The sequence below is a fragment of the Carlito syrichta genome, unplaced genomic scaffold (assembly GCF_000164805.1).
Source record: "Carlito syrichta isolate Samal-C Ts95f unplaced genomic scaffold, Tarsius_syrichta-2.0.1 Scaffold306854, whole genome shotgun sequence".
In the NCBI taxonomy this organism is placed as follows: domain Eukaryota; kingdom Metazoa; phylum Chordata; class Mammalia; order Primates; family Tarsiidae; genus Carlito; species Carlito syrichta.
Window position 1 is genome coordinate 10219 of NW_007250950.1, and position 10958 is coordinate 21176.

At 52.3% G+C, this 10958-nt stretch overlaps 1 protein-coding gene across 1 annotated transcript in view; it reads right to left on the reverse strand.

The window, feature by feature from the left end:
- The window catches only part of MMP28 (matrix metallopeptidase 28), a gene marked incomplete at its 5' end in the record, with an annotated part of 19281 nt that overhangs the window by 1939 nt on the left and 6384 nt on the right, over positions 1-10958 (reverse strand). The window contains 4 exons of the mRNA XM_008063463.1: positions 1118-1285; positions 1596-1745; positions 3027-3272; positions 6156-6380. Of these exons, the coding sequence (XP_008061654.1) occupies positions 1118-1285; positions 1596-1745; positions 3027-3272; positions 6156-6380 (789 nt within the window). The remainder of the gene's footprint in view (positions 1-1117; positions 1286-1595; positions 1746-3026; positions 3273-6155; positions 6381-10958) is intronic.

Genomic DNA, 10958 nt, shown 5'->3' on the forward strand with positions numbered 1-10958 from the left:
CCAAGTTGCCCAGGCAGGTCTTGAGCCCGCGGGCTCAAGCAATTCACTCACCTCAGCCTCCCAAGGCGCAGGATTACAGGCTGAGCCACCGAGCCCGGCTGAAGAATTGTTTTGAGCAGTGGAAAAAAGTTTCTCAATAGGTGTATTGCATCAAATGGAGAGCTCTTTGAAGGTGACTAAAGTTTAAACATATAAGAATAAATACACAATTTTTTATACATAAATTCTGGTTTTTTGGAGTCCCCCCTCTGGATATACTGAACTCTTCAGCCATTATTCTCTCTCTTTTTTTTTGAGTTGGAGTCTCCGTTGCCCAAGCTAGAGTGCAGTGGCACGCTCATGGCCACCCCAGTGTCGACCTGCTGAGCTCAGGCCATCCTTCTGCCTCTGCCTTCCAAGTAGCTGGAACTACAAGTGTGTGCTACCATGCCTGGCTAATTTTTGATGTATTGTAGAGATGAGGTCTTGCCAAGTTACCTGGGCTGGTCTTGAACCAGCGGGCTCAGGTAATCCACTCGCCTCAGTCTCCCAAAGTGCTGGGATTACAGATTGAGCCACCAAACCCGGCCTAATTTTTTGATTTATTGTAGAGATGAGGTCTCGCCACGTTGCCCAGGCTGTTCTCTAACCCATGGCCTCAGGCAATCCCCTTGTCTCAACCTCCCAAAGTGCTGGGATTACAGGCTTGAGCCACTACACCTGGCCCCCATCATTCTCTTTTAATCCTCATTCCCCAGCAAACCTGAGGTATTATTTTCCCTGTTCAAGAAATGCATGCTCCAAAAGTGGAGTGACATGCCCAACCTCACACGACCAGGATTCCAAGGAAGATCTGGCTCTTTCTGCTGAATCGCAGAGCTCAAAGCAGTCCTCTGCTTCCCTCTAGACTTCTCTCTGAAACTCCCCCTGGGACCTTGACACCCGCTGCTCTCCACTCCACCACTGAAAGTTATGTCCTGGCAGAGTCTTCCTGGGGGTCACAGGTTCAAAATGGAATAGAGACTCTACCGTGGGTCGCTGTGTGAAACTCCTCCCCTTTTTTGTCCTCTTTTTGACCACAGACAGGACACTTCCCCTTTTTAGGCCTCAATTTTCCCAGCAGCCCCGGGGCTGGTACCTTTGAAGAAGTAGAAATCTCCATCCTCCCATGACACAGCAGCAGCCTCAATGTTGGGGGGCAGCTTGGCCCACCTTTCCTGGAGTGGGTGGGGCTCTGAGACATTGCCATCAGCTGCCACCTCCCAGAAGTGGCTTCCTTTAAAAATGTACAGTCGCTGTTGCCTGTCTGCTCAGAGATAAGAGAGTTGAGGAATGACCATCACCTCCTGCCATCCTTCCAGGGAACGTGCTGTCCTAGAAGCCGGTTTCCCAAAAAGGCAATCAAAGGACACGGTGTGCACCATTGGGGCAGAGGGGAGAGCAGGCAGGAGGAAGAGGTGTTATGTTTGGTGTGGGCTTGCTGTCCTGAAGTGTGCTTGGGGCTTGGGATTTCTGGATTTTATAATCCATCCCTCTTCCTTGTGCTCCAGCTCTGGAGACCTGGGAGATGTGGAAGGAGGGAAGAAAGAAGCGAAGCATGGGTGGGACCAACTTACCTACAGTGATGGCATCGAAGGAAGAGTGGCAGTATTTAGGCCCCCAGGCTACAGGGCGCCTGCCCTGGGGGCCATGTGGGTCCCAGGCCTCAAAGTCAGTGAACAGCTTTCCCGGGAGCTGGGTGGCGGCTGAGCCCCCTTGGGGCTTCCCTTGATGAGTAAGGAGAGAAGAATGAGAGAACACACGTGGGGTGGGGAGTACGTTGTACACTCAGGACCTCCCCCTTGGTTCCTAATGAGGGACAGGGAAGGAGAGTGGTAGGGAGAGCTTAAGGGTTCTCCCTGGAATCCTCTCTCCCACCCAACAGCCTGGGAAGGAGGGATGTAATGAGATAAAATTGGAGTAGGAGACCAAGCAAGAGTTTGGAACTAAGAAAGGCAGAGGGTCCTCTTCCCTGCGTCCTGAGCAATACAGTGGCATGAAGATAGAGTTCGGGGACACAGGCTTTGATAACTACAGCAAATATAATAATAGATCACTATCCTTGACTTCAGAGTAAAGAGAATCTACAAGCATAGAATTTGACACCAGCTCCCAAATGCTGGCTTGCTATTTCCTAGCTGTGTGGTCTTGGGCAAGTTACCTAATCTCCCTGAGCCCTATTCTCTTGATCTGAGGACAAAAAGATACACACTTCATGAGTATGTTGAACCTGGCCCAACCTAGAGACTCATGAAGTAGTAGCTGTTACTACCACACTGTGTAGGTTTCTCAGACTACAAAGCATGTTATATCCACTAGCAAAACAGTCCGGTGAGGTAAGCAGGACCTCAATTATTATCGCTTTTCACAGAAGGCAAGATAGAAGGCTCTCAGAAGGAAAATGCTTTGCTCTAGAGCGACTGCTAATCAGGAACTGAGGGCGACTTGAACCCAGGTCTCCTGGCTCTGCCCATGGCACTCAGAGGGAGACAGCCCGGGGCTGAGGCAAGTGCCAGGGCAGCAGCGGCCGATTCATCTGGCCTGGCCTGCCTGGGGGGAGAAAACCTTGTCTGAGCCCACCGCCATGCAGAGGCTCAGGCTTGGGGGAGACGGGCCATCAGGGCCACGTGGAGGAACAGGAGAGCAAGAGGGACTGGGGCAGGAATAAGGATTTGGGGTCTGGGATGAGGGAAGAGGCGGGCCCAAGGACAGGGTCCTGGTGATGAGACCGGATACATGTGAGGAGAACTGCCGCGGCCAGGGGTTGGACAGGAATCCAGTCATTGGAAGGCAAGGAGGGGAGGAACTGCCGGTGCACAGGAATCGGCTGGGACTGACAGAGAGAGGGGGTCCGCGGACTGGAGGCAGCAGGAGTCTGAGATGGGAGGGGAGCCTAGGCCTTCAGGATTGGGACGGTCCAGTGGCGGAGAGGCTAGGTCCCCGCGTTTAGGATGGGGGCTCCTGGGGTGGCAGGGGCGGACAGGTGGCGGGGCCCGTGGGGGGCTCACCATACAGGCTCTGCACCGCCAGCACGTCGTCCCAGCTGAGCAGCGCGTCCCGGCCCAGCCTCTTGTAGTAAGGCGCCATAAGAGCGCGCGGCGCGGGGGAGTGCGGAAGGCCCAGCGTGTGGCCGATCTCGTGCGCCAGCACCACGAACAGGTTGCGCCCCCGGCGGCGGCTCAGGGACCAGCGCTCGTCGCGGTCGAAGTGCGCTTCCCCGCGGCGGGGCAGGAAGGCGTGCGCCAGGGCGCCCCCTGCAGGCGGCACAGAGGGTCAGGGGGAGCCACGGCCCGCGACACCCCCACGCACCCGCCGCCCGGCGCAAATGTCGCTGGTGTGCGTGTGTCTGCCTTCTGCTGCATAACACCTCTCTCCTGGTGAAGGGGGGCAGAAGCTGAAGTGTGCAGAGGTGAGCAGAAGACTAGGCTGTGGGATTGCGGATGCCTAAAGAGGCACTGTGGTGTAGCTACGGTGTGGGGCCAAGTTGCCTGGGTACCAATCCTCGTTTGATCATTTACCAACCGTGTGACTTTGGACAGATAGTTTAACCTCCCTGTGTTTTAGCTTCCTGATCTAAACATGGGAATAATGATGGGCTTCTTTCTCACGGGGTTGTTCTGAATAAACGTGTGTGCATGTGTGCTACAAATGATGCTTACAACAGTGATTAGCACATAGCTGCTACATAATAATTGTTTTCAAAAAACGTATGAGTAGGCATAGTGGTCACCCCCAGAAGGAGGTATGATGGGACCTTCTGTTCTGTTTCTTACTCTGGGTGCTGGATGTGTTTGGTATGTGAAAGTTCATCAAGCTGTTAACTTAGAATATGGGGCATTTTTAGGTATATTTTCTTTAATAACAAATGCATGTGTGCATTCTGGGTCTGGTGTGGTGGTTCATGCCTGTAATCCCAGGGTTTTGGGAGGCTGAGGCAGGAGGATCGCTTGAGCCCAGGAGTTCAAGATCAGCCCAGGCAACGTAGCAAGACCTCATCTCTACAAATAATAGTAATAGTAATACTAATAATAATCTGTCCCAGCCGGGCTCGGTGGCTCAGCCTGTAACCCCACGCCTTTGGGAGGCTGAGGTGAGTGGATTGCCTGAGCCCGCGGGTTGGAGACCCGCCTGGGCAGGCGAGACCTCATCTCTACCATAAATCAAAAAATGAGCCGGGCGTGGTAGCGCGCTCCTGTAGTTCCAGCTACTTGGAAGGCTGAGGCGGAAGGATCGCCGGAGCCCAGAAGGTCGAGGCTGCGGCGACTGGGAGCGGCCACTGCACTCCAGTCTGGGTAACAGAGTGAGACTCCAACTCAAATAATAATAATAATAATAATAATAATCTGTCCCAAGTCATAGAGTTGTTTGGGGAGTCCAATGTCCTGACGCCTGAGGCAGTGCTGTCTTAGCCACTGGCCTCTGCCTCGGTATGGATGTAACCATCTCATGTGTATGACACTGGTGAAGTGGGTTACATGTAAGCACATGTGTGTGCTACATGTGGATATTTGCAAAGCCTACATTACTCCCAGTTCCAACTTGGGTTTCAGCAGCAGGGCCAGGACGGGGTCTCTGAGCTAGATGGGCTTAGCTGAAAGCAGGAGGGTGTGAAGGAGGTGGAGGCCTAAGTTCCCAGGCCACACAAGGGCTTAAGTCCCCACCCTGAAGGGATCCCATCAAGTTTTCTTTCCTCATTAAGAGAGAGAAAATTCAAAATAGCCCACATAGCCGGGCACCGTGGCTCATGCCTGTAGTCCCTGCACTTTGGGAGGCAGAAGTGAGAGGACTGCCTGAGAACAGAGAGTTGAAACCAGCCTGGGCAACTGGCGAGACCTCGTCTCTACAATAAAAGAAAAAATTAGCTGGGTGTGGTGGGGTGTGCCTGTAGTTCCAGCTACTTGGAAGCTGAGGTGGAATCACCTGAGCCCAGCAGATCGAAGCTGTGGTGGCCGTGAGCCTGCCACTGCACTCCAGCCTGGGCAACAGAGTGAAACTCTGACAAAAAAAAAGGCCAGGCTCGGTGGCTCAGCCTGTAATCCCAGCACTTTGGGAGGTCAAGGCGAGTGGATTGCCTGAGCCCACGGGTTTGAGACCCACCTGGGCAACTTGGCGAGACCTCATCTTTACAATAAATAAAAACTAGCCGAAGCCGGGCTCGGTGGCTCAGCCTCTAATCCTGCGCCTTTGGGAGGCTGAGGTGAATGGACTGCCTGAGCCCGCGTGTTCGAGACCCACCTGGGCAGCGAGACCTCATATCTACAATAAATCAAACATCAGCCGGGCATGGTAGTGCATGCCTGTAATTCTGTCTACTTGAAAGGCTGAGGCGGAAGGATCGCCGGAGCCCAGCAGGTTGGTGACAGAGTGAGATTCCAACTCAAAAAAAAAAAAAAAAAAACTAGCCGGGCTAGTGGAAGGATCGCTGGAGCCCAGCAGGTTGAGGCTGCAGTGGCTGAGAGCGTGCCACTGCACTCCAGTCTGGGTAACAGAGTGAAACTCCAACTCAAAAAAAAAAAAAAAAAAAAAGGAAAGAAATAGCCCATATTCAGGTTCTGAAGGCCAGTGTTGGGCAGAAGGGGAGGAGAGCAGTTAAAGTTGCATCCAGAAACCTTCAGGTTGGGGATAAACAGAATCTCTGTGGCATGGGTATAGGAAGCATTCCATGGCTGTCAGGAGGTAGGATGCCTCTTGGCCTGTGGCAGCAACTGTAATCATCGAGGGGGGAGCAGGAATGGGGTAGTTGGTGGGGAGATGAAGCAGTAGTGGGGTAGTGGATGTTTTTCAAGGCTCTGTCATGGAGAGCATCCACCCTGAAGAACAAGAGAAGCACAGTCCTATCTAGGGGTGGGGATAGATGACAGGGCCTCAGGAAATTCTCCCAGAAAACATAAGACTCCTTAGAGTTTGCAAAGCACTTTCCATGCAGAACCTCATCAGACAGTCCCTTCAGACACGTGATCCGTAATAGAGCAGGAACCCTGGTTCCCACTTTACGATGAGGAGTCTGGGGGCTTTTTGCAGGGGAATGCAACTTGACCAAGGCCACAGGGAGAATGACCGCTCTGCTGCCACCCCCAAACTGCCCCTCCCAGTTGGGTTCCTTTCCTGCTATGTGAAGAGATGCTTTGTGTCAGCACCTGGGCCATCGAAGGCGTTGCCCAGCCCATCGTTGTGATCCCCTTGGAAGAAGGTGAGGCGGATATCAGCAGGGCCTGTGGCCGGAGCCTCCCAGAACTCCAGCGCCGAGACGTTGCTCCATAGCTGGAAGGCGGCACGCACGGCCCCCCGAACTGCTGGCTCAGGCAGGCGCTCGGGCCAGTTCACCAGGCGGTAGGAGAGATGCTGCTTGTACCACTTGTTGCCTGCCACCCAAAAGGTCATGTTAGTCACACCTGGTGCAGAGCCTGAATCTGGTCCTTATGGACCCAGGATGACGGAGAGGTAGGCCCTTCCCCAGGGAGCGCCTGATCTGATGGGGTAGACACAGCCCTTGCCCTGTGTAGCCCCCCATTTGGCTAAGGAGATACTGCCCTGCTAAGGGGAGCCCTCAGACTTAGAGGACTACCTCTACCCTGGACAGTGCCCTGTATAGTGGCTTGGACTGGAGAAGGCCCAGTCCAGTGGAGGGGATGCAGCCTTTGCCTAGGACTTGAAAGATATTATTATTTTCCCCCAACTTGAAAAAGTCTGTCTGAACACCTGGTCTGGTGTCTTATTCTTTTCCACAGCCTAAAACAGCTCCTGCCTCTTACTGCAAATCCTGGCCCTGCCTGCCATGTCAGGGTGAAGAAGAGGTGGAGCCAGAGAGGCCACAGCTGTGACCACTCCTCCAGCATTCCCCCACGCTTCACACTCTCCTGCCACCTCCTGGAGGCGTCACTCTGCCCTTTCCAGTGCCTCGGGCCTGTGCTGGCCAACAGCAACAAGGCCCATTTATTTGAGGTCCTTTCCTGCCCCCTTGCTCTCCTCCTCACTTCCTCGGGGACTTCAGAGAGCTCTGAGGTGAAAACAAATAAGAACAAAGGGTGTGTTTTGTCTCTGACGGAGAAAAATGTTTCCATTCTGCTTAAGAGTTTCTCTCCCTTTGCCCCAAACTGCAGCTTCTCCCTGAGGGCTGAGACTCTGGCCTCTTGCCCCAGCCCTGGGTCAGCTGAGCCTGGGTCCCTCTCCAATTCCACACTGCAACCAGCAACAGGGTGGCTAGAAGGTCCAGATGCCCAGTTTCCTATGGGCTATTTCTGAGCCCTGCAAACTCAGGGGCTGAGATTATGACCTCAAGTGGAAGACTTGTAGCTTGGAGGCAGAACTCCTGGGCCCAGGGTGGGGTCACTGAGACCTGAGGGAAGGGGCCTGCTCAGGGTCACAGAATGAACAAGTCTCTGAGGCAGGCCCTGACACCTAATCCAGTGTTCTTTCCATTAGTCCATAGAGATGAGCACACGCATTTGCTAAGACTCCAGGCTTATAAATCTGCCTTAACATCACTTCTTCGGGTCAAAGCATGAGCTGAAATTCTCCAGATGGAAGGGAGGGTCTTAGAGAGCAGAGGAGCTGGCCTCCCTTCCCCTCCCCACCCATGAAAGTGGGGGAGGGGTATGTCCCTTCTCCCACCCCTGAGCCAAGCTCCATTCAAGGCAATGCTGCCTCCCTGGGCCTGTCTGGCCTGGCAGCCACCCAACCTCTGCCTCCCAGCCAGTGACCAACCCTCAGGGAGGGGAGAGGGAGTGATTCTGAAAGAAGGGAGGGAGACAAGGAAGGCAAAGGGAAGACCTGGAGCCCAGAGGTGTGACTGAGAGTTCGTTATGTACCAATAATGCTTTTGCTGGTCACACTGTAAGTCTTCACTGGGCACCAGACTGGCTGGCGCTGGGCTCTTTCACGTCCCACTCTGGGTGGTGGACTCCCAGGCTCTTTCTTTCCCTTCACAAACCTTTTGTCCTTTAGCATCCTTTAGCATGATGTGAGATGACTCCTTCTGCCTCTTGGCAGCTAGGGAGGCCCTCACTCCACAGGCAGGAGGAGGAGGGAGAGTGGGCAATTATATCATTTTAGGCAGCCAGTGAAGGTGACAGGTCTCAGAATAAAAATCCTCTGTGAAACTCTGTGTATGTGGGGTATATATGTGTGCTTAGAGGAAGGATAAGGAGGATGAACAGAAATAGGAATTGAGAGAAAACAACTGTTTTCCTCGGGAGAGAAGCAGAGTGGGAGGAGGCTGGTATGCTTGCCAGGAAGGAAGGAACTGGCCAGGGACCAGCAGCCTGAGCCCTGTCTTCCTCCAGATTTGCTCTCTAGGGGAAGACACTTTGGGCCCCATCCCTAACTCCTGACTGGGCAAGGCTGGTTTTCATGGCAACCTCCATAACCCAGTAATACCTGGTACTGCATCCCCCCCATCCCCACATCTCTGCTCTAAAGTCCAAGAAGAAAAAGGGAGGGCAAAGGAGAGAAGAGGGAAGAGCTAGAAACTTTGCCTGGGCAGGACCCTGGAGTTTTGACTCCCAGCAGGCAGCTGATACTGTGGGAAGAACGTGGATTGGAATTCAAGTACCTCCACTTGCAAACTTAACATGACAAATGATGGAATCTCTCCAAGCCTCAGCTTCCTTATTTGCAAAATGGGGTTGTAACGTGGTAAGGGACGAGGCTTAAATGAGATAGCAACATGAAGCTGCCAGTAAATATCCATTGCTTTCTCTTTCCTTTTCCACCCCAGACACATCCCAGGGCCCCCCACCCCACCAGTTTTGTGAAGGCACAAGAGGCCTGCAGGCATAGAGAGGAACAGGTACCTGGAATGAGATGGTCAGATATGTTTTTTAAAAGCCCTTAAAAATTATTTGTTGTTCATCTGAAATTCATATTGAACTGGGCATCCTGTCTTTTATCTGGCAGCCAAGTAACACTATCCAGTGTCCAAAAGTATAGTGATAAACAGACCCTATTAGATCCTTCCTTTGGGGCATGAGAGGGTGAGATGTAGCCCAGAAGGGAAGCATCTCCAAGTGCAGCTGCTGAGAGGGTTTCTGGGGCTATCCACTCCCCACCATGTTCTCCCTTCCACTTGGTAATCATGGACCATCCTAAGGGAATGGAGCCTCAGTGAACAAAGTGAAAGGACAGACAGAGAGTGGGAAGCAATTTTTCATCTTGTTCTTAAACCCTGACACAATGATGAGAAAGTAGAAGCTACGCTTTTGGAGAAATGCACACTTTAGGAATAATTAACTTTACCGACTTTGTCTTTTCAGAAACAGACTTCCAGGTATCAGAGGTGTTTCATAGTGGCAATCAAGCTTGCCTAGAGTAAAGGGAATTTACAAGGCCTAAGACATCATGCATTGGGCAAGGACTGTAAAAGTCATGAAACTTGTAATTACAAAAGTTATAACCACTCAGAGGGAGAGCAGGTGGGGATTCGATCTTCCAGTAAATTGGGCACTATCTACAGGGAAACCAAGGATCCCCCGAAGCTACGCACTGGGAATGCCTATAAGGTAAGGGGAGGTCCACCCTCTACTAGCTCTAAGGAATGTCGTTTGGGAAGGTGCAGGAGAATTAGAATCCTTGTCACGTCCTTCTCTAGGGGCTATGATAATGTGGGCAAACATTAATGGGTCTCTGCGTCACAGGTTCTCCAAGACATCCACAGGTGGTCGATAAAGAAGTCACGGCAGTCAAGTGCAACATCTCCAAGAAAAGAATTTAAGCCAGAGCCGAGCTCCGTGGCTCAGCCTGTAATCCCGCGCCTTTGGGAGGCTGAGGTGAGCGGATTGCCTGAGCCCGCGGGTTCGAGACCCGCCTGGGCAACTTGGCAAGACCTCATCTCTACAATAAAATCAAAAAATTATCCGGGTGTGCTAGCACGCGCCTGTAGTTCCAGCTACTTGGAAGGCTGAGGTGGAAGGATCGCTGGAGCTCAGCAGGTCGAGGCTGCGGTGGCCGGGAGTGGCCACTGCACTCCAGTCTGGGCAACAGAGTGAGACTCCAACTCAAAAAAAAAAAAAGAATTTAAGCCAGGACTCTGGGGGCTACGACGCCACATTCACCTAGAGTGTAGGCCCACTCCCTATCTGTGGGGGGTGAACTTTTCTTAAATAAATCTCTTCTTCTCTCACCTCTGTGTCTCGCAATACTTTCCAATTTACTCGAATCTCTGGGTTGCCAGCGCGCACCTCCGGCTTGCCAGCCCTGGCAGTGCTGCGTGCCTCTCTCCGCCTCTACACCCTCACCCTGTCCGTCTGAACCCTAACACAAAGTAACGGGGCCCAGGTCACACAGCTGAGACTTGAACACAGGGACTCCAGCTCCAGGGATGCTGCTCTGTCTGTTCTACCAGCACCTCTGAGCTGGTTTCCAGGTGTTTGCCAATCCAATTCCATTGCGTCTACCCATCTAGCCAGCCTGGGTCCCTAGTACTGACTGTCCATGTTCCTGGTAAAGCAAGGAGTCAGCATTGGGTCAGCAACTTCTGTCTTCTACTACACTCTTCTGCCCAGAAACACGGTGGGGTGGGACACAGAACATGTTGACACTGAGGACATCTTGACCCAGAGCCCAGACCCCAGTGCCAACTCCTTGCTTTACCAGGAACGTAGACAGTACTGGGGACTCAGACTGGCTAGACTCAATGGAATTGGATTGGCAAACACCTGGAAACAGCTGCTCCCCAACAGTAAGGGGAACCACCCAAAATTTCCTTATGGATTAGCTAAGAGATGAAAACAAACTATGTGCTTTCTATCCTGTTCATCATAAATATTATTGGTAAAAGTTGTTAACACAAATTAAAGTGGCAATGGCCCAAGGTGCACGCAGTAAAATTAATTATAGATGAAAACCTGACTGAAAACATTCATCTTGTCAGAAATCTTGAAAACTGCAAAAATTGACCAGAGAAAAATTAGGCCTGATAAAAGCAATTAAGTTGCTAAAATTAC